At 44.4% G+C, this 21200-nt stretch overlaps 2 protein-coding genes across 2 annotated transcripts; one reads left to right on the forward strand and one right to left on the reverse strand.

Moving 5' to 3' along the window:
* Positions 1–36: 36 nt before the first annotated feature.
* Positions 37–11267, reverse strand: LOC311141431 (RNA exonuclease 1 homolog). Its single transcript, XM_084176758.1, has 17 exons — positions 11188–11267; positions 6800–6903; positions 4780–6410; positions 4595–4693; positions 4223–4496; positions 3755–3948; positions 3426–3566; positions 3180–3294; positions 2876–2947; positions 2591–2734; positions 1968–2081; positions 1813–1886; positions 1611–1715; positions 1334–1449; positions 1082–1220; positions 726–846; positions 37–331 (listed from the first exon to the last, which is right to left on the reverse strand). Exons 2-17 carry the CDS (start codon positions 6843–6845, stop codon positions 240–242), a joined length of 3477 nt encoding a protein of 1158 aa, XP_084032884.1. The 5' UTR covers positions 6846–6903; positions 11188–11267; the 3' UTR covers positions 37–239.
* On the forward strand, positions 10561–21054 carry poli (polymerase (DNA directed) iota). The gene is made up of 10 exons (XM_084176759.1): positions 10561–10779; positions 17265–17399; positions 17538–17702; positions 17893–18039; positions 18298–18534; positions 18717–18895; positions 19007–19098; positions 19193–19326; positions 19572–19780; positions 19914–21054. The coding sequence occupies exons 1-10, from the start codon at positions 10686–10688 to the stop codon at positions 20811–20813; spliced, it is 2292 nt and encodes a 763-aa protein (XP_084032885.1). The 5' UTR covers positions 10561–10685; the 3' UTR covers positions 20814–21054.
* The last annotated feature ends 146 nt before the right edge of the window (positions 21055–21200 follow it).

Below are 21200 nucleotides of genomic sequence, written 5' to 3' on the forward strand. Positions count from 1 at the left end.
CCAAATAATAATTACATTGGCATAAGAGACTAAGAGAAGCATAACATAGTTAAAGATGAATTCCACCTAAATCAACACAAATTGACATAACAAATATAATTTCAGTCCCTCTCCAAGCCTACCCACACCATTTAAAGAAATGAGCCAACACTTCACCTTAATACAAATAAGTGACATTTTAACATACATCTCTGTGATTTCATGAATAACGAAGGTGGGCGATGCCAGTTTTATTCAGATCACCATCGTTTAGTTTTGCCATCTTCTTTGACCTTCCACAGCATGAGCTCCATACAGGCAGCAGCATCCTCTGCCGAGTCATGGCCACCCACTGGAAGAGACAGGAACAATGCCATACACACTGTTACTGCAAGACTAATGTAGGCCTGTATATCTTACATGTATCTGAAAGCCTTGGATTAGGAATGATTCTCACATTAGTGGATACACGTTTTATGACTGTAGCCTACTACACAACACAAAATATGATCTCTCAGATTTTCCATCTCTACTGCAATGTTCCTTTTTTGATTAGTGTTCTAAGAACACATTTAAGTGTAAGCAGTGACTGGACAGAGTTGGGATTGTGAAATACTTTTCATTAAAAACATTCATGCAACATCTTTCCCTGATTTCACCATGATCAGTTTGACGGTACAAAACTTTAATGACACAGTAGATGGACATCCTCCCCATTGCCAGAGACTTGTTTGTGTTTGACCCACCACTCTCCTGGATGATCCTCCTCAGGTAGTCTGCTGTCAGGTTGTGAAGGGTCATCTTATGAGGCAGGCCCAGGCGGTGGGGGAACGACACAGAGGTGTCCACCACGGTGCCGTGGAGCAGCTGAGACAGGCAGGGGACAAACTTTATGGGCCAGTTTCCCCAGACACAGATTAGGCCTAGTCCTGGACTAAAACGCATGCTCAAAGGAGATTGTCATTGGCAGTAGTAATATCGTTTTATTCTACAGTAGTTTTATTTGTTGTACCGATATTGTTTCGAAAGAAATTCTACTGATAGACTTTCCATAGTGTCCATTCACTAATAAATAGTTATCAAATAATGCAGCTCAACTCACCTTCAGTGCACAGAGGTCAGTTTCCAAGCCGTAGCCGATCAGTATAGTCTCTGCACTGACAAAGCTCAGTAGAGTCTCCTGAACATCACGTAGGGACGAGCTTGTTCCTTTCACATCAGCTTCATTGATGCCTGAAAACCTGGAGGAGCAGAGAGCATTAAGGACTTCCTTGCATCCTCGTCTAAAATACTGGATTAAATAAAGCAGTCTGTCGAGATTCAATATTAATTCTGGAGTGTTGTGTGGCCTTACCTGGTGTTGTAGTCAATGACTTCATTATCAGGTTTCACAAAGGTGTCATAGATGACCTGCAAACTGGAGTTGACAACAGTCACTCTGGCCAGCTCCAGACCTTGAGTGGTGTAGCACTGAAAAAAATCTGAATTTATTAGCCATACAATAAAACCTTTACCAGATCACTAGTGTGGCAGTGTGGACATTGATATCCAAAACACACCGGCCCAACCTTAATTGGCATGTCATGCAAAATGTTGCCTATGAATTCCAGAATGTTACTGTTGAATCTCACCATTTCACAGTCGATTGAGAACACACCCGGGCAGATCTTGTCAGAGGCAGGCCTAGGAAGGGTACTGACAAAGCCATCCAAGCGAACTGCATCATGGACATGCAACTGAGGGGGAAAACATATGTGAGCGATACAAAATGTTTCATGACATCTTTGAAGGGTATTATGGAAAATAAGTGTAATGCTCCATTCATCTTCTTACCTTGAAAACTTGGCATCCAGGGCATCCAGCCACACCCTCACAGCAGCTATAGCGTGTTTCCACTCCACCTGGAACTGTACAGTAATAGCAAGTTACGGAAACATAATTAAATATCTGTTTTGAGACATGTAGAACATACCATAATGTCCTCTCACCCTTCTTCTCAACTCCTTTCCCATAGTGGTAGTTGCACTCCTCCTTGCGAGTGTGCTTTCCCGCTTGGTTCACAGAGTAAGTTGCCCCACAACGACAGCAAATCCTCTTCAAAGCTTTTCTCCCCCAGAAACAAAACAAACACAAGTTGCCAATTCAGGAGTTAAACAGAGCCCTGAATGCAAAGACCTGATAAAAGCTGAAGTACGCCCTCTTCTGGAATGGGGAATGAAAAATAGAGCATGAACAGGCCCATGTTGACTACAATACCCGAGGTAGACCAGTCCTAGGGAAATGACATACCACAGCCAATTGCCCTCAAATTAAAATATGGACCATCGAAGCCAGTGCCACTGCTTTCTTTCAATGTTCCCCTCTAATCAGGGACTGATTTAGACCTGGGACACCAGGTGGGCACAATTAATTATCAGGTACAACAGAAAACCAACAGTATTATGGACCTCCAGGGTAGGATTTGAATTACCCTGGCATATTGGATGTATTGCTTATGCCAAGCACGTAAAATACATGCTTATGACTAAATATGTCACATTCCAAGAGGTCAATTTTTGCAGTCGGTCAGCAATATACACCTGAACAATGCAGTTCTTCATACTGTACTCACGATCAGTGATTCCCTTCTTATAGTCTTCACGGTACAGTATGGCACTGCCTGATTTTTCTGGGTGCTGAAGAGGATAGTTGTTCTCCGTCAATATCTCCTCTGACAGAATGTGCTCCTTCAAACTGTCATACAATGCAGCATCTCCTTCAGCAGAAAATGAATAGGAAAGCTAAATTAGTAATGGAAGTGTCAGAAAAGCAGTAAAGATGATATGACACATAGCATAAGAACTTGGGAAAAAATCGTATCCCTTAATAAAAATGTGTGTTGAGGGACGCTTGATACCATTTGCCCAAAGTGCTTTTTCATTGAGTGGAATATTTCCTCTGGACATCTGGACATTGGTTTCATTTCCAGCTGCAAAAGAGCAGACAAATTTCAGCTAATAAAGACAACCATTACCTTGTCAAGACAAGAAACAATTAAACTTGAGTTGCAAAGCCCAAAATGTCAACATGTCCTTTGTTCACATCTTTGTTCTAACACTTTATATAGACTACAGAAGATATTTAACAATATAATATCATACTATTGCAAGTAATCAAAAAGCAATTTAGGATACAGTCCCTCAGTCGCTGTAGATTCCCACCTTTGACAAAGACTGTGCTCTGGTTCTTCAGCCTCTTCAGTGCGTTCACGGCAACACTCAGATACTTGAGTTTGTTGATGCTGCGATCATACACAGTCTTCTCCTCAGCAAGTGCCTAAAGTTTAATCACACTGTCACAGCTTCCAACATAAAACACTGAAACAATAAGTAATGGAAACAACATGTATGACAATTCACATTTAATATAATCATGGATAAAATAATGTTGACTGCTCTGGTACATACCTTTTCAAAAGCATCTTGTACAGTGACAGATGTTTTGAGGAATTCCTCTACAAACAGGTTTACATAGCGCTGCCGTACGTCATGTGGGACTTTGGCGCCGACCTCAGGACGCGTCTTGGCTTTACGTTTGGTAGGAATGGGCTGGGAGGACAAAATCAAAATAATGATTGTTTTTTACTTGAGGAGAAACACAATACAAATTACCTTGCCATGCAGTTTTTTAGAAAACCAATATGAAAATAATCTGCTCAGTAAAGTCTTACTGTGTCAATATAAAGAAAAATCACTAAAGCCATTTCATTCCACCTTTACATTATGTTGGTCCTCACCTTAGCAGGGATATAGGCAGTAGGCTGAGGTTGTACAGGAACAGGGGTAACTGGGGTATGGACTGGGGTTTGGACTGGGGTGACTGGACAATTAGCTGAAGTGATGGGCAGAGTGTAGCTTCCCTCTGGGAGGATGAAGTGCAGGTTGTTGCCCACCTGGATGGCTGTTCCCACAGGTATGATGTTCACATAGGCTAGCAGGGAAAATATTTAACCAATGACTTGGTATCATGTACGGATGGAAATTAGATGCATTTAATATAGATGAAATCTTTTGATGCATAACACAGACAAAAAATATGTACAACAGGATATACATGCCAACTGACTGGAAGTGTGTGTTTTCATCCCAAGAGAAACATCACCCTGTTGTACTTTATCATTTCCAACTCAAATTGCAGTGATTGGTACATTCCTCACACATACAAAAGCATCGTTTACACATTACAGTTATGGACTCTTACTTACAATTTTGCATAGTAGTATGGTGATGAGTTGGCTGGTGAATGAGGTATTGAACTGGATGATGGGTGGCATGATGACTGGCCTGATGAGCAGGAGAAGCCAGCGTCACCATTTTTCTCTGTGAGTTGGAGGAGATGAACGCCTGGCCTCCTTTTAGAGCAGCGGACAACACGGAGGCCCTCTGCTGCAGCTGCTGGATCTTAGAGGGGTTGGACAACTGGGGGACTCCTCCTCGGAAAGGAACTATCACCTGGGCTTTGCTTTTGCCCACTGGCGGCTATAGGACAGGAAGGCAGTCAATTACAATAAGAACAGTTTCATGAATCACAGTAAAAAGTATATCATGTGCTTGAGTTGGAGTCTTCAATAGTGTACCTCAGTATATCTGGACACATGGGCCACCCTCTTCCTGGGTCCTGGCAACGGTTTGGGTTTCACTGCTAACCCTGGTGTCTCCACATCCACAGCTCCTACCTAAAACACACAACGACAACATTTTCCTATCTCCATTGAACTGTCCAACTATCCCACCCAGTGTGTGTGTGTGTGTGTGCACTTACAAGTGTACTAGCCTGGTCTGTGGATCCCTCGTCACCCTTGTTGGCTTCCTCCATGAAGATGCGATAGCATTCCTCCATTGTGTCACTATCAGATAACTCAGAATACTCAAGCTCCTCAGAACTTGAATCAATAACAACTTGTTCATTCATTGCTTCCACGGTAGGCTGTTCAAAAGAAGCAGATTGTAATTCTACTCCATTAGTCCCTGACGTAGTTGGCCCATATAACAGCTGGCATTGGGTGATACCCGCGGTAGTGGCCGCTTGCTCTACAAAGTTTGCTACCGGAACTGGACTAGGAAGGGCAAAATCAAGCCCTGGCCCTGGAGTTTGGCCTGGGATTTTCTGAAGACATGGCACTGATGATACACTTTGTACAGGTGACCAGTAACTCTGAGCAGAGCTCTGTGCTGCTGGCTGCTCACTTCTCTGGGTCTCAATGGGGTGTTTATGGGGGGAGGAGACAGAGGGAGGGACTAAAACATGATGAGGTAGTGAAGATACATGTTCATATAAGACTTCATTGGGTTGAAGATGGTTACTGTTCTCAACACAGTTGGAAGCAAGCTCACGTTCAAGCAATACAGGCTCTGCCATCAGTAAGTTGACATCAGTCTTAACAACTGGATCATTATGGTGACGTGTCTGTAAAGATGATACAGGTTCTGTGCCACCGTTGCTTTCCGCAGTGGCCTCAGCCTCTTGGTAACAAACTATTCTCTCACTTTCACTCCTCAGGTTTTCCAAGCATTTGGACAAGTCATCGAATACACTCACAGCACTGGGTTCACCTTCATTTTCCTGACTAGCAGAAACACTAGATAGGCCATAAGTGTTAAGGTTATCATCTTTCACAATCTCAGACACTGCAGGTGGGGATATGACTTTGACTACTTCAGGACCAGGAGTGGACACAGGAAGTGGAATAGTAAGTGGCGCATGAGCCACAGTAGGAACAGGAATAGGGTGGACTTCCTCTTTGATTTCCTGTGATTGGTTTGTGGTGGTCTTACAGGGCTTCTGAGCCCGACTCTTCTTTCTGTCGCTCTCCAGAGGTGGAATATCAATGATGAGGACCCCTTCTTCTTCTTCAGAGTCATCAACTAGCTTGTTACTACTAGCCGGTGAGGCAGTGAGCTCTTGAGAAGGTGGCTTAGTTTGGTCCTCCTTACAAACATTCTCTCTAGTCCTCTTCACACCTTGCCTACCTCTCACTTTCTGCTCATTACCTTGTTTGTACTCAGAACAACCACTAGATCGCAAAGAAGCTGAGAAGTTGGACAAGGGGTCGTATTCCAAATCAGTCCTCGGTTTGGAGTTGTCAACCACATACTTCCTCCGGGCAGGAGAATAGACTGTAGTGGACTGCCGGTGTAAAGATTTTACACTATTTCCATTCAGATCTTTACCTGGTGTTTCAGATTTGGCAATCAAGACTTTCTTGGACCCTGTTCTTTCACTGTCCACCTGCACAGTTTGGTAACGGGATAATCTCCTTTGCTCCTTCTCAACCTCATTCTTCACAGTCTCGATTTCTTTGTTGATCCTCTCCAACTCCAAAAGGCAAGTGTCTTTGGCTTCATTGACCTGTGGGGCTCCATTGATGGAAGTGGAATGAGTTTTCCAAACACCTGTTTATGGAGAAAAAGTCAATAGAAAACTAATTTGTCATTAAGAAGATCAAACAATCGAATAATGTAAATTGCTACACTTATACTACATACTATTTTAACAAAGTCAAAAAAATGCAGCCAACTAATTTGTCTTACATAATTCTTTACAACATGGTCTGGGCAGGTTGATGCACTTTACTGCAATTAGGTTATAGGCCGAATTGAAAATAAGTAATCAGGTTGCAAATTGATTTTATAAATTGATGACGTGCTACTGCCAATTTCCACTTGTGAATGGCATGTGGCAATTAAGTAGTATACCTACTATGGCAAAACTAAAGGCAAGCTGAAGAAGAGACACTTTGGGGAAATTGTATGTAAAGAAATTACAATAAAAGCAGACTGACCTGCTGCTGCTGTTACCGGTGATCCATACAGGGTGTTGTCAAACATTCCTCGCTCGTCTTTGACATGCTTGTACAGACAGTGGGGTCGCTTACAGAGGTCACGTCTGAAAAATGGACAGTCTATTTCAGCGAAGAACCCAATGGAAGGCAACATCGGCTAGTTATAATTTATCTGTACTCCGGCTATTTTTGATAAAATTCATTCACGTGTGAAAGCTTTCCATCAGTTGCCCACTCACAACACCATGTAACTGTCATGACGTCAGTGTTACGTGGGTTTTATAGCATCCGTCGTGGCGGGACATGCTGTCAAAAAAAGTCTAGTGGCCTGCCATGCGCAATTATTTTAATTCATGATGATGATGATGATGATGATGATGATCATGTGAAATAAGTTCGCTTTGGTAAAGAGTCTAGCTAGCACATTTCAAATGAATTGACAGGGAATTCACCTGTAATTGATTAAGCTTTCTTCAGGCATAAAATACAAATATGCCTAGCGGCTGGTGCCACCCAGTGGCCGTGCCTGTCTGCTACTCTGGAAGTACTTCAAAACTGTAGGTGGTGCTAATGCGCTTGTTATACCTAAGAGGAGGAGGAAAGCAGTCCCGTGGTGGACAGAGGAGTGTGGGGCAATGGTGAGGAGTAGGAACAGGGCATTTAGAGTACTGAAAAGGACGCATAACTTCCAACATCTGATTCAGTATAAGCAGGCCCAGGCCATGGTGAGGAGAACTATCCGTCAGGCAAAGAGGTCATGTTGGCATCGGTTCTGTGACACCATTGGAAGGGCGACACCTGTGGGAGAAGTGTGGGGGATGATTAAGAGGATGAGTGGGGTCAGAAGAGAGTGGGATTATCCAGTGTTGACGAGTGGGGAGGATGTGGCAGTAACAGATGAGGACAAAGCAGAGATGATGGCCAAAGCATTTCTCCAAGTGCATAGCTCCGAAAATCTGTCAGAGGAGGGGTAGAGGAGGAGAGAGAACACGAGAGATGAGCATCCTGGAGTGGTGGATAGGAGGGAGGATGTAAATGATGCATTGAGTGCACCATTTATCAGGGCAGAGGTGAAAAGAGCAATAGGTAAGGGTGGGTTAACTTCACCTGGGAAAGATGAGGTGTGCTATGTTATGTTGGCCCATCTTAGTGATGAGGCACTGGATAAGGTATTGGTGTTGTACAACAGAGTGTGGGAGGAGAGGAAACTACCAGGCAGTTGGAAGGAGGCAGTAGTGGTACCAATCCGGATGCCCGGGAAGGATCCAACGAAGCCAACAAGCTATCGGCCAATAGCTTTAACATCACATGTATGTAAAATTATGGAACGTATGATTATGGAGAGGCTAACTTACTTCCTGGAGAGCAGAGGGCTATGTAGGGGAACTATGGATCCAGTGCTCTGCTTAGAAGCAGAGGTCAGGAAGGGTCAGGTGAACAAGGAGCCTGTTGTAGCTGTCTTTTTTGATGTGGAGAAGGCATATGATATGATGTGGAAGGAGGGGTTGTTAATCAAGCTTGATATTATGGGGGTAGGAGGAAGAATGTACAACTGGATAAAGGATTTCCTGTTTGGAAGGTCTATCCAGGTGAGAGTGGGGAAGTCTTTATCAGGCAGCTACTTGGTGGATAACGGTACACCACAGGGGAGCGTGATTAGTCCTCTGTTGTTCTCAATCATGATCAATGATGTTTACTCTCATGTACAGCCGGATATAGGGAGGTCGTTATTTGCAGATGATGGGGCCTTATGGAAGAGGGGAAGAAATGTGCCATACATAGTCAGGAAGGTACAGGAAGCAATTAATGAGGTAGAGTGTTTGGCATTAATGTGGGGATTCAGGTTCTCTGTAGAGAAAACTCAAACAGTGTTCTTTTCCAGGAGGAAGGTGGGATATGAGGTATGCTTGAGGTTATATGGGAGAAACTTGGAGAGGGTGGGGACCTTCAGGTTCCTTGGGGTATACTTTGACACTAGACTGACCTGGACAGAACACATTGAGAGAGTGGTGGGAAAGTGTAAGAAGGTGCTAAATGTGATGCGCTGTCTGATGGGGAAGGAATGGGGGGGCTGGGCGTTCCTCATTGAAGAACATGTATGTTGCATTGATCCGATCTGTAATAGACTATGGAAGTATAGCATATGGTTCAGCAGCCCGGACCTCACTGGAAAGGCTAGATGTCATACAGTGGCAAGGACTCAGAACATGTAGTGGGGCGTTTCGGATGTCCCCAGTGGCTGCATTACAGGTGGAGATGGGGGATATGCCATTGCAGATTAGGAGACAGCAGCTGGCAATGAATTATTGGGTCAACCTACAAGGACATGGGGTGTCTCATCCTGCGAAAGGGATTTTACAGGCATACTGGGAACATGAGCGAAGACCGAACACGAGCTTTGGGTGGGTGGGTAATACCCAGGCGAAGGAGATGGGACTGTATGGAAGGGAGTTTAGTCCAACGGTAGTTATTCCTGTAAATCCACCATGGCTACTCCCGTCTCCAGTAGTTGATCTAGAAGTGTTGGAGAGACTACAGAAAGATAGGGAGGGTGTTGATCCAGCTAATTTCTTTAACAGACGTCTGGAAACTGTGTATCAGGATTTTGTGGCCATTTACACAGATGGTTCAAAATATCCAAGGACAGGACGTACTGGGTCAGCTTTTGTAGTGCAGGAATGTGGGGTGGAAGTCAGTAAATGTATTACAGATCATCTTTTTTTTTTTTTTTTTTTTTTTTTTTTTTTTTTTTTAGTCATTTAGCAGACGCTCTTATCCAGAGTGACTTACAGGAGCAATTAGGGTTAAGTGCCTTGCTCAAGGGCACATCGACAGATTTTTCACCTAGTCGGCTCGGGGATTAGAACCAGCGACCTTTCGGTTACTGGCACAACGCTCTTACCCACTAAGCTACCTGCCGCCCATCTGGCTGTATATACAGCGGAGCTGATGGCCATACTGTTGGCCTTGCAGTGGGTGGAGGAAGTCAAACAAGACAGAGTAGTTATTTGCTCTGATTCATGTGCAGTGTTAATGAGTCTTCAGTCCTTTAGCTCACATAGCAGACAAGACCTGCTTTATGAGGTGATACAAACCCATGGCAGGATTAAACAGATGGGTATTCAGATAAGATTTACTTGGGTCCCAGCCCATGTGGGGGTGGAGGGGAACGAGGCAGTAGATGAACAGGCTAAACAAGCACTTAGTAGTGGGGATGTTGATAATGAAGTTTCAATGAGCAAGGCAGAGGCAAAAATACTGATATAAACAGTGATGGTGTAGAGATGGCAGGAGCAGTGGAATAGAGATAATAAGGGAAGGCATTTATTTCAAGTACAGAGGAAAGTCGGGGAGGGGAGGACGGCAGGAAGGGACAGAAGAGAGGAGGCTATTTTTACAAGATTAAGGGTGGGACACAGCCAGTTGAATAAGACATGAAATGTGATAGGAAAGCATCCAACAGGAAAGTGTGATTATTGTCAGGAAACAGAGACCGTGGAGCATGTATTGCTATAGTGTGGGCAGTATCAGAGGGAAAGAGAGAGGATGAGATCTAGTGTGAGGGAGAAGGGGATACAGGAAATTAGTTTAAAGAGTATATTGAGTAGAACGTCATTAGATATAGTCTCAAATATTTTGTTATCTTTTTTAAGAGAAACGGGGTAGGTTTTAGCTTCTCCCTGTCTCTGGCCCACACTCCAGTACAGTAGGTGGCGGTAATACACCGTAACGTTGGATGCCAATCGCCGATAAACCCCACTGAAGAAGAAGAAGTAACGCTCTTGTTGGTGCTCAAAATAACGAACCCAGAATCAGAAGAAGACATCAAAGGGACGTTCATGTGTCGCATGGAAAATCGAAATGAGAATTTTCTTGTTGTTTAGAAATGGACGTGGATGTTGAGGACATTGATGAGGATGAAACTGACTGGAACAACATTTGCTCGGACTTTGCTCAACCCCCCCAACACACCCCTGTTGGTAAGAAAACAAAGCAAGTGGCACCAAATGACGGAAGCAAATTACTTTCCATGTTAAATGTAGTGAATAATGAGTGTGCAATGCTATACTCTGTTTGTGTAATACAGTAGTTGCCAACCTTTTTCGGTCACTATACCACTCCTTGATCATTACTCTCAGTTCCATAATATTACTCATAAGAGTCATTGGACGAAGGCGTCTTCTGAAGGGGGGAGTTTTGTTAAGATCCCTGACGTTAGGTTTGAACATTAAATCAAATCAAATGTTATTTGCCACATACACGTGTTTAGCAGATGTTGTAGCGGGTGTAGCGAAATGCTTGCACTACGGTTTTGGAAGCATAAAGGACCTTAAATTTCATATCAGCGAGAAATAATTATCAAAAAACAAGGTTAAATTGATACACACCTTGTTAGGGTTAGTGTTCCCACACGGCAATATCTCCATGTTACAGCGCTTGTTTACGGAAGACATCTAGCATGCTCTGAACACCTGTGTGTAAGTCTATATCGGGGAGTGTAGCGGAAGTGTAGTTTCCTCAGATGGATCTGTGCAAAACTGCTACAGTATGTGTATTTTTTGTTAAACATTTTTTTTCATTGCTGATGAAAGATAAGGGCCATACGTTTCGAAAGCCATATTGCAAGCGATGATTATTGATGTTTCTAAACGTTAAATCACAGCGTCTGGATTGTAATTCACATGAGACAGTTGTGGGTGAAGCTAATGGCTGAGAACTGTAGGGAGAAAGCAGAATGCCGCCTAGAGTTTTCGAGAGCTACTGTACGACTAACTTTGCTCTGCCCCGACTACCCTAGCCCAGTGGTTCCCAACCTTTTTAGTTTACTGTCCTAGCCCAGTGGTTCCCAACCTTTTTAGTTTACTGTACAACCAACTACATTTTGATCTGGCTGGAGTACCCTAGTCCAGTGGTTCTAGAAACATAAAGCCCTTTACTTTCATATAGCATCAAAAAGTGGTCAGATGAAGCAGATGCTAAGCTACAGGACTGTTTTGCTAGCACAGACTGGAATATGTTCCGGGATTCTTCAGATGGCATTGAGGAGTACACCACATCAGTCACAGGCTTCATCAATAAGTGCATCGATGACATCTGCCCCACAGTGACTGTACGTACATAACCCAACCAGAAGCCTAGAGCCGCCGCTTTCAAGGAGCGGGACACTAATCCGGACGCTTATATGAAATCCCATTACGCCCTCCGCCGAACCATCAAACAGGCAAAGCGTCAATACAGGACTAAGATCGAATCGTACAACACCGGCTCCGACACTCGTCGGATGTGACAGGGCTTGCAAACTATTACAGACTACAAAGGGAAGCACAGCCGCGAGCTGCCCGGTGACACGAGCCTACCAGACGAGCTAAATTACTTATATGCTCGCTTTGAGGCAAGCAACATTGAAACATGCAGGAGAGCATCAGCTGTTCCGGACGACTGTGTGATCACGCTCTCCATAGCCGATGTGAGTAAGACCTTTAAACAGTTCAACATTCACCAGGCCGCAAGGCCAGACGGATTACCAGGACATGTACTCCGAGCATGCGCTGACCAACTGGCAAGTGTCTTCACTGACATTTTCAACCTCTCCCTGTCTGAGTCTATAATACCAACATGTTTCAAGCAGACCATCATAGTCCCTGTGCCCAAAAACACTAAGGTAACCTGCCTAAATGACTACCGACCCGTAGCACTCACGTCTGTAGCCATGAAGTGCTTTGAAAGGCTGGTCATGGCTGACATCAACATCATTATCCCAGAAACCCTAGACCCACTCCAATTTGCGTACCGTCCCAACAGATCCACAGATGATGCAATGTCTACTGTGCTCCACACTGCCCTTTCACACCTGGACAAAAGGAACACCTATGTGAGAATGCTATTCATTAACTACAGCTCAGCATTCAACACCATAGTGCCCTCAAAGCTCATCACTAAGCTAAGGACCCTGGGACTAAACACCTCCCTCTGCAAGTGGATCCTGGACTTCCTGACGGCCGCCCCCAGGTGGTAAGGGTAGGTAACAACACATCCGCCACGTTGATCCTCAACACGGGGGCCCCTCAGGGGTGCGTGCTCAGTCTCCTCGTTCACCCATGACTGCATGGCCAGGCACGACTCCAATACCATCATTAAGTTTGCCGAAGACACAACAGTGGTAGGCCTGATCACCGACAACGACGAGACAGCCTATGGGGAGGAGGTCAGAGACCTGGCCGTGTGGTGCCAGGACAACAACCTCTCACTCAACGTGATCAAGACAAAGGAGATGATTGTGGACTACAGGAAAAATAAGAGGACCGAGCACACCCCCATTCTCAATGACGGGGCTGTAGTGGAGCAGGTTGAGAGCTTGAAGTTCCTTGGTGTCCACATCACCAACAAACTAACATGGTCCAAGCACACCAAGAGGTGAAGAGGGCACGACAAAACCTATTCCCCCTAAGGAGACTGAAAAGATTTGGCATGGGTCCTCAGATCCTCAAAAGGTTCTACAGCTGCAACATCGAGAGCATCCTGACTGGTTGCATCACTGCCTGGTATAGCAACTGCTCGGCCTCAGACCGCCAGGCACTACAGAGGGTAGTGCGTACGGCCCAGTACTTCACTGGGGCCAAGCTTCCTGCCATCCAGGACCTCTATACCAGGCGGTGTCAGAGGAAGGCCCTAAAAATGGTCAAAGACTCCAGCCACCCTAGTCATAGACTGTTCTCTCTGCTACCGCACGGCAAGCAGTACCGGAGCGCCAAGTCTAGGTCCAAGAGGCTTCTAAACAGCTTCTACCCCCAAGCCATAAGACTCCTGAACATCTAATCAAATGGCTACCCAAACTCCCCTGCTGATTTTGTACGTTTGCCCACTGACAAAGAAATGATCAGTCTATAATTTTAATGATAGGTTTATTTGAACAGTGAGAGACAGAATAACAAAAAAATCCAGAAAAACGCATGTCAAAAATGTTATAAATTGATTTTCATTTTAATGAGGGAAATAAGTATTTGACCCCTCTGCAAAACATGACTTAGTACTTGGTGGCAAAACTCTTGTTGGCAAAACCCTTGTTGGCAATCACAGAAGTCAGACTTTTCTTGTAGTTGGCCACCAGGTTTGCACACATCTCAGGAGGGATTTTGTCCCACTCCTCTTTGCAGATCTTCTCCAAGTCATTAAGGTTTCGAGGCTGATGTTTGGCAACTCGAACCTTCAGCTCCCTCCACAGATTTTCTATGGGATTAAGGTCTGGAGACTGGCTAGGCCACTCCAGGAATTTAATGTGCTTCTTCTTGAGCCACTCCTTTGTTGCCTTGGCCGTGTGTTTTGGGTCATTGTCATGCTGGAATACCCATCCACGACCCATTTTCAGTGCCCTGGCTGAGGGAAGGAGGTTTTCACCCAAGATTTGACGGTACGTGGCCCCGTCCATCATCCCTTTGATGCGGTGAAGTTGTCCTGTCCCCTTAGCAGAAAAACACCCCCAAAGCATAATGTTTCCACCTCCATGTTTGACAGTGGGGATGGTGTTCTTGGGGTCAGAGGCAGCATTCCTCCTCCTCCAAACACGGCGAGTTGAGTTGATGCCAAAGAGCTCCATTTTGGTCTCATCTGACCACAACACTTTCACCCAGTTCTCCTCTGAATCATTTATATGTTAATTGGTAAACTTCAGACGGGTATGTATATGTGCTTTCTTGAGCAGGGGGACCTTGCGGGCGCTGCAGGATTTCAGTCCTTCACGGCGTAGTGTGTTACCAATTGTTTTCTTGGTGACTATGGTCCCAGCTGCCTGACAAGATCCTCCCGTGTAGTTCTGGGCTGATTCCTCACCATTCTCATAATCATTGCAACTCCACGAGGTGAGATCTTGCATGGAGCCCCAGGCCGAGGGAGATTGACAGTTATTTTGTGTTTCTTCCATTTGCGAATAATCACACCAACTGTTGTCACCTTCTCGCCAAGCTGCTTGGCGATGGTCTTGTAGCCCATTCCAGCCTTTTGTAGGTCTACAATCTTGTCCCTGACATCCTTGGAGAGCTCTTTGGTCTTGGCCATGGTGGAGAGTTTGGAATCTGATTGATTGATTGCTTCTGTGGACAGGTGTCTTTGATACAGGTAACAAACTGAGATTAGGAGCACTCCCTTTAAGAGTGTGCTCCTAATCTCAGCTCGTTACCTGTATAAAAGACACCTGGGAGCCAGAAATCTTTGATTGAGAGGGGGTCAAATACTTATTTCCCTCATTAAAATGCAAATCAATTTCTAAAGATTTTTTACATGTGTTTTTCTGGATTTTTTGGTTGTTATTCTGTCTCTCACTGTTCAAATAAACCTACCATTAAAATTATAGACTGATCATTTCTTTGTCAGTGGGCAAATGTACAAAATCAGCAGGGGATCAAATACTTTTTTCCCTCACTGTAAGTATATGTAAACTTCTGACTTGAACTGTATACCCCAACTGCACTTGAGTAGGGAGAGACTCCATATCAAAAAACAAAATAACAGATACTCTTCACTTTTTCACCATTCACCACACGATTCAGCCGACGTGCATCAATCACTCCAGGAATATTTTTCATCTCGTCAAAATCCGCTTCCCACGAGGTGCCAAATATAACCCCCTTAAGGGGTGCCCTGTTCCGAAGAGACACACGACACTTCAAACTTATCAAATCGGGTGAGACGCAACGCACGTTCCTTCTGATCCGCAGAAGCACAAAAAATCTAAACAAGCCCGCCTCTTGTGATCCTCACAGCCTTCACTTTACCCAGCACTCTCTCCACCAGTTTGGATATCTCAAATGGTTTCTTCAAGATTGGTGATCTGCTAAACTGCTCCTCATTAACAAACTGTACCCCAACTCTACGAAGGGACATTCTCATCACTGTACACTAGTTTGCTCCGATTTCCATTATTTTGGACAATACTCCAATTCGCCTTGATAGCCCGTGTATCTGATGCTGTCTGGCCCAAATATAGTATGATGTGCCATACTCTTTTTGTCCAGACAGCATCAGATACATGGGCTACACATACATGTCCTCTGCCTCGACGACAATGGCAGTGTTATCAGCAGCACCTGTCTTTGTACTAAAGACATGCATATTGTATCCCCCTAGAATCTAAGGGCCCAAGGCTGGGTTTCTACTAAACTAGCCTCGTCTAGAACCAGGCTTCCCTAATACGGGTAAGCCTGCGGAAGTTCATGGTAGAAAAATTGCTAAATAGGGGTGGAGACCCGGTGTAAATCAGTGACGCCTCGCTACACGTCAAACCAATCAAATGCCTTGCTTGGGTGGAGCTCCAATAGTGCTCACTAGATTAGTATCGTAGGTGCAACGGTGTGTGACGATTCTTTTTACAGTCTATGGTGAGGCTGGCCAGGAAATCGCTGATGTAAAACCCCATCAAAATATGTTGATGTATGTCAATTTTATGTATAGAGCACACTTATGACAAAACAGAAATACATTTTTTTCTTCCAGGCTTTCTTCCATTTTCTGAAATGTTGCAAACTAGCATACAGAACAACTGTCTGAAAACAGTGGCGAACAGAACACGTAGCACCAACGGGCATGTGGGGGGAGCCAGCGAACCATTCAAACCGTTTTTGCAATAAAAAATATTGAATTTGGCCTTACTGCTATTAGCCCATAGAAACGCATTGAATAACAGATTCATACGTGGAAAAAGTCAAAAATTGAAGTAAAAGGAAGTAGGTTTTGAAGTGTCTGTCCTATATCTGTTGCGTGGAATTACCTGTGTACCGTGGAAATGTACTATTCACTTTAGACGAGTCCCGTGACACTTGTGAGGGTCGTAGCGCGTGTTCGTGAGAGTCTCATCTTTCAATAGTCATGTTAATTTGTAGGCCAAACCGTTCGGACACTACAGATGTTTTTGTGGGAATACCAATTTTGTTGGAAGACTCCTGGTCTGACAAACACAGCTGTAGCTCTGCCACCTTCCACCGCAGATGCGGAAGGCCGACATCGGCGATATCTAGATTTGGATGGGGATTTTTTAACTATTTTTTTTATTATGTCTCAAGTGGATGATTATTATTATTATATATTTGATGTGTATCAATAAAATAAAAAAAGTTGTTTCTCCCTGATATGAAAGATAAGGTTCTTATGCTTCCAAAACTGTACCGCAAGCAGTGCGTGTTAATGTTCAGACAGAGCAGCTGGGCTCTTAACAAAACTTCCCCGTAGAGAAGACGCCTTCGTCCAATGACTCTTATGTGTAATGTAATAGAACTGAGAGTCATGATCAAGGGCTAGGAGTGCCCCTGAAGTACCCCCTCATGTGCATTTTACCAGTAGGCGTATGGTCTCATGAGTCTTCTCAAGTACTCCCTATGGATAGGCCAAGGACCCCCAGGGGTCCTAGTACCCCTGGTTGGGAACCACTGGTGTAATAGCTCTTTCACCTGTATGAAACTGCGCTTCTCTCTTTCAGGGATCCATGGGGGCAAATACTGCAGTAAGGTACCTGTACCACCAGTACAGAGAGTCATCCTGCACTTTGACCTGGACTGTTTCTATGCCCAGGTTGAAATGATCCGCAACCCAGCACTGCGAAATGTGCCTTTAGGTGATTTATTTTACATACTATTTCTAGTTTGTCTCCTTTTTTGTGAATTTTGTGTGTCTAAGCGTATTACTGTATCATTTTTCAACATGTCAATGGAAGCACTAGTTGCGTAACAACTTCTCTCTGGACTCCTTGTAGGTATTCAGCAAAAGTACATCATCGTCACCTGTAACTACGTGGCCAGGGACCTTGGTTTGACAAAGCTGATGTTAGTGACAGATGCCAAAGAGAAGTGTCCTCAGCTCGTGCTGGTCAAGGGAGAGGACCTGACACACTACAGAGAGACATCTTACAAAGTCACAGGTAATCAACTCAGTAACTCTTGAAATGAGTTAACCACCACAAACAGCTAGAACAGTGATGATCTCACAAACATCAGATAAATCATTTTTTATAGCCACAGTGTTATGCTCTAATGAATTCTACCTTACTATCAGTTTTTTTCTTTCTTATGGAAAAACTCTCACCTGTCTCTGTGCTGTCCCCCATTCAGAGTTGCTGATGTCGTTCTGTCCATTAGTAGAGCGGCTGGGGTTTGATGAGAACTTCATGGACATCACAGAGATGGTGGAGAGGAGGATGGAACAGACCCCAGAGTCTGCTCACTATTCATACAAAGGCCACGTTTACAATCATGACAGTGAGTAGCATAAGGTCTAGCAGCATTCCGCCTGGGGACTTATGAAACCAGGATATGGGTTGTGAAACAACCTGTGACGCTAAATGTATAAACATTTGCATTGCACTTTCAGTTTCCTACATTTAGAGCCACTGTGGGTTTGGATTCTTAACCTTAGCCTTTAGTTATAAGAAATTAAATGTCTACATACTAACAATCAGGTTGAGATTATGTGAAATTTTACCATGGATTGTGTATCTTTTTGTTTTGTCTACTCAGCCTCAGATGCCAAAGTCATGGACCACCCTAGACTAGCGGTGGGCTCACACATTGCAGCTGAACTGAGAGCAGACATCCACAGCAAGCTGGGCCTCACTGGCTGTGCGGGTGTTGCTACCAGTAAACTGCTGGCCAAACTGGTGTCAGGCACCTTCAAACCAAATCAACAAACCACACTTTTGCCAGAGAGTGTCAAAGACATCATGGGCAGTCTAAGTGGTTTACGTAAAGTACCAGGTATAGATCTACGTTTTATTTCTAATTTGACTCTCAGCAAGTTATCCAAATCACTACATGAAGTAGAGGATAGTGGTAGAGTATCCAGCCTGTTGATCCATGTAGCCCACAGCCGTAATCACCTCTGTAGCTGTTGTCATTCCATTCAGTGCTTTACCTTTACCCATTATGGCCCATTTCAGGAGTAGGCCACCAGACTGCTAAGAGGCTTCAGGCCCTGGGATTGGTTAGTGTACAGGACCTGCAGCTCTTCCCATTGGCTGACCTGGTGAGGGAGTTTGGAGCCTCCACTGCTCAGCGTCTCCAGAATCTGGCCTTGGGCATCGATGACACTGCAGTCACCCCCACTGGTGCTCCACAGGTGTGAGATGAAAACTGATCAATGAAATTACCAGTTTTCAGCTAATACTGTTACAGTGCACATATTGATATGTCTTTCTGTATTTTTCTCCCTATCTTCATAATATCCCAGTCTCTTAGCGATGAAGACTCCTTCAAGAAAATGTCCTCAACCAATGAAGTTAGGCAAAAGGTTGAGGATCTGTTGAGTAGCCTTTTAGACAGGTAATCATAAGGTTTGAATTGCAAGGTGCAGAAACGGTTGAATCTCCAAGTAGTGTTTCTGCTCTTAAGTTGAACTAAGCTGTCTTGGTTTTAGGATGCATAAAGATGGCAGGCAGCCTTTGACCCTTCGACTGACCATCAGGCGTTACTCTGCAACCAACAAGTGGTTCAGCCGGGAGAGCAGGCAGTGTCCCATCCCCAACCACATTGGGCAAAAGATAACCTCTGGTACCTGTTAAATAATTCTCATACAAATATGGAGTATATTTTGTCTGCAAGTCATTAGGAATTTAAAATGTACTGCCAATGGCATTGGCAAATATGCAGTAGCTATTGTTTAGTACCTAGTGTACAATGTATCTACATTTTAACAGTACATTAATTTCTAAGGATGGATTTCACAGATCTTGAATGGTAGATCAGTTACTGTGCATTTAGCAGCTAACCGTACTTAAATCTGCTGTGTTTATCAGGCAACAGTGATGCCTTGGCCCAGCTGGTCACCATGGCCATGAAGCTCTTCCACAAGATGGTGGACACCAGCACAGCCTTCCACCTCACCCTCCTCAACATGTGCTTCAGTAACCTGCAGGCCAGGTGTGCTGCTGTCAGCAAGGGATCCATCGCCTCCTTCTTCACACACAGATCTCCTGAGAAAACCCAGGCCTCCTCTCGGTGTCAGGTAAGAAGACATGTGGATGCATTAGAAATCAACTAGTATCGCTGTCTAAGCCTTTACCCAGCCATGTGCACTCTGTATGTGCCATCTTTAGAATTCTGAAAATGTGCATCCTTGCTCTCTCCTTCCCCTCTAGGATGATCTGTCTCAAAGTGTGCTTGGTAACCTCACGGGACAGGCTGGATCTGATGTTGAAGGTAAGACTGAGGAGTTGACTGGTCAGGATGCATCACACTGGATACCAGACATACCTACCAGTCTTAAGATCAAGCCTTACACACAGTCAACATTGCATAGCCCTGAGGCCTCCCAGCAACAGCAGATGGTGGGTGAGTGCTGCATAGGTGGAAGAACAGTAGATGATAAAAGGACCAACAGTCCTGGGATGACAGATTTTCCTCGATTGCCACCCAACATTGACCCTGAGGTGTTTAGACTCCTGCCTGAGGACATCCAGAAGGAACTGTTATCACCTGCCTACCCAGAGACCGCCCATGGCCCCCTCAGCCATAGCACTCAGTCCGTCAGACCCACAGCATCTGACCCAGCAGACAGAGCCCACTCATCTCACCACAACTTTTCAGAACAGCCTGCCTCTCTCTCTCAGCCTGCTCCATGCAAACTTAATGACTCATTTCACAGCACTCCCATAGACCGAAAAGAAACTGTGAAGGGCTTTGACAGACAGCCCAATACACTGACAACCAACAACCAACAAGAACACTCAATCACCTCCCTGCAGTATTCACTCACAGACCTCTTGGAGGAGGGAAACTCCTCTACAGGCCTCGTGTCACAGAGGCATTCGGCTGACTGTGGTTTCCCAGGAAACGTGGACCCCAAGGTGTTCTCAGAACTACCTCCAGAGGTTCAGAGAGAGCTACTGTCTGAGTGGAGACAACAGAGACCTGTCCTTAAGATTTCCTCCTCTTCTAAAAAACAGGGCAAAAGCCCCCTGGCCAGAGAGGGGAAGGCTCCAGCTAAAAGCAGTCAGGCTAATAACTTATTGAAGTATTTCAAACCCAGCTCAGGTTAGAATGTGTCCGTTATATCAAAGGTCACTATGTGATGATTTAGTATTTGGACAAATAATCAAATAACTCTCTTTTTATTTTTAGGATGTTCAGCAAGTGAGATTCATACAGCTATTTTAGTCAATGCAAATATAAGGAATTGAATGTTAAAATAGAAAATGTTTTAAATGTTTCAAACAGTGTTTTACGTTTTGTAAACATATGGTAATGTTCCAGGATATGTAAATAAAGATAATTTCCTTATTTTATTATACAGTTTTAAATTGATAAACATGGGAGTTAGTTTGCATTACATGTGATGTTTGCTGTTTAAGCCAGAGCCTTAAAACGTGGAACATTTCTGCTCCCAGGTGCACAATTCTCTGTGTCATATGATTATGATTAATATA

This window comes from Coregonus lavaretus (genome assembly GCF_964263955.1).
Source record: "Coregonus lavaretus genome assembly, chromosome: 14".
NCBI classification, from domain to species: domain Eukaryota; kingdom Metazoa; phylum Chordata; class Actinopteri; order Salmoniformes; family Salmonidae; genus Coregonus; species Coregonus lavaretus.

Bases quoted from the DNA above. Each gene is read 5' to 3' on its own strand.
- poli (XM_084176759.1), top strand. From the start codon at position 10,686: ATGGACGTGGATGTTGAGGACATTGATGAGGATGAAACTGACTGGAAC. The intron at 17,703-17,892 runs GTAATCAACTCA...TCCCCCATTCAG, and splicing joins GACATCTTACAAAGTCACAG to AGTTGCTGATGTCGTTCTGT. The intron at 19,099-19,192 runs GTAATCATAAGG...TCTTGGTTTTAG, and splicing joins TTGAGTAGCCTTTTAGACAG to GATGCATAAAGATGGCAGGC.
- LOC311141431 (XM_084176758.1), bottom strand. From the start codon at position 6,845: ATGTTTGACAACACCCTGTATGGATCACCGGTAACAGCAGCAGCAG. The intron at 6,411-6,799 runs GTCAGTCTGCTT...CTCCATAAACAG, and splicing joins ACCGGTAACAGCAGCAGCAG to GTGTTTGGAAAACTCATTCC. The intron at 2,082-2,590 runs GTGAGTACAGTA...GGGGGAGAAAAG, and splicing joins TAAGAAGGGAATCACTGATC to CTTTGAAGAGGATTTGCTGT.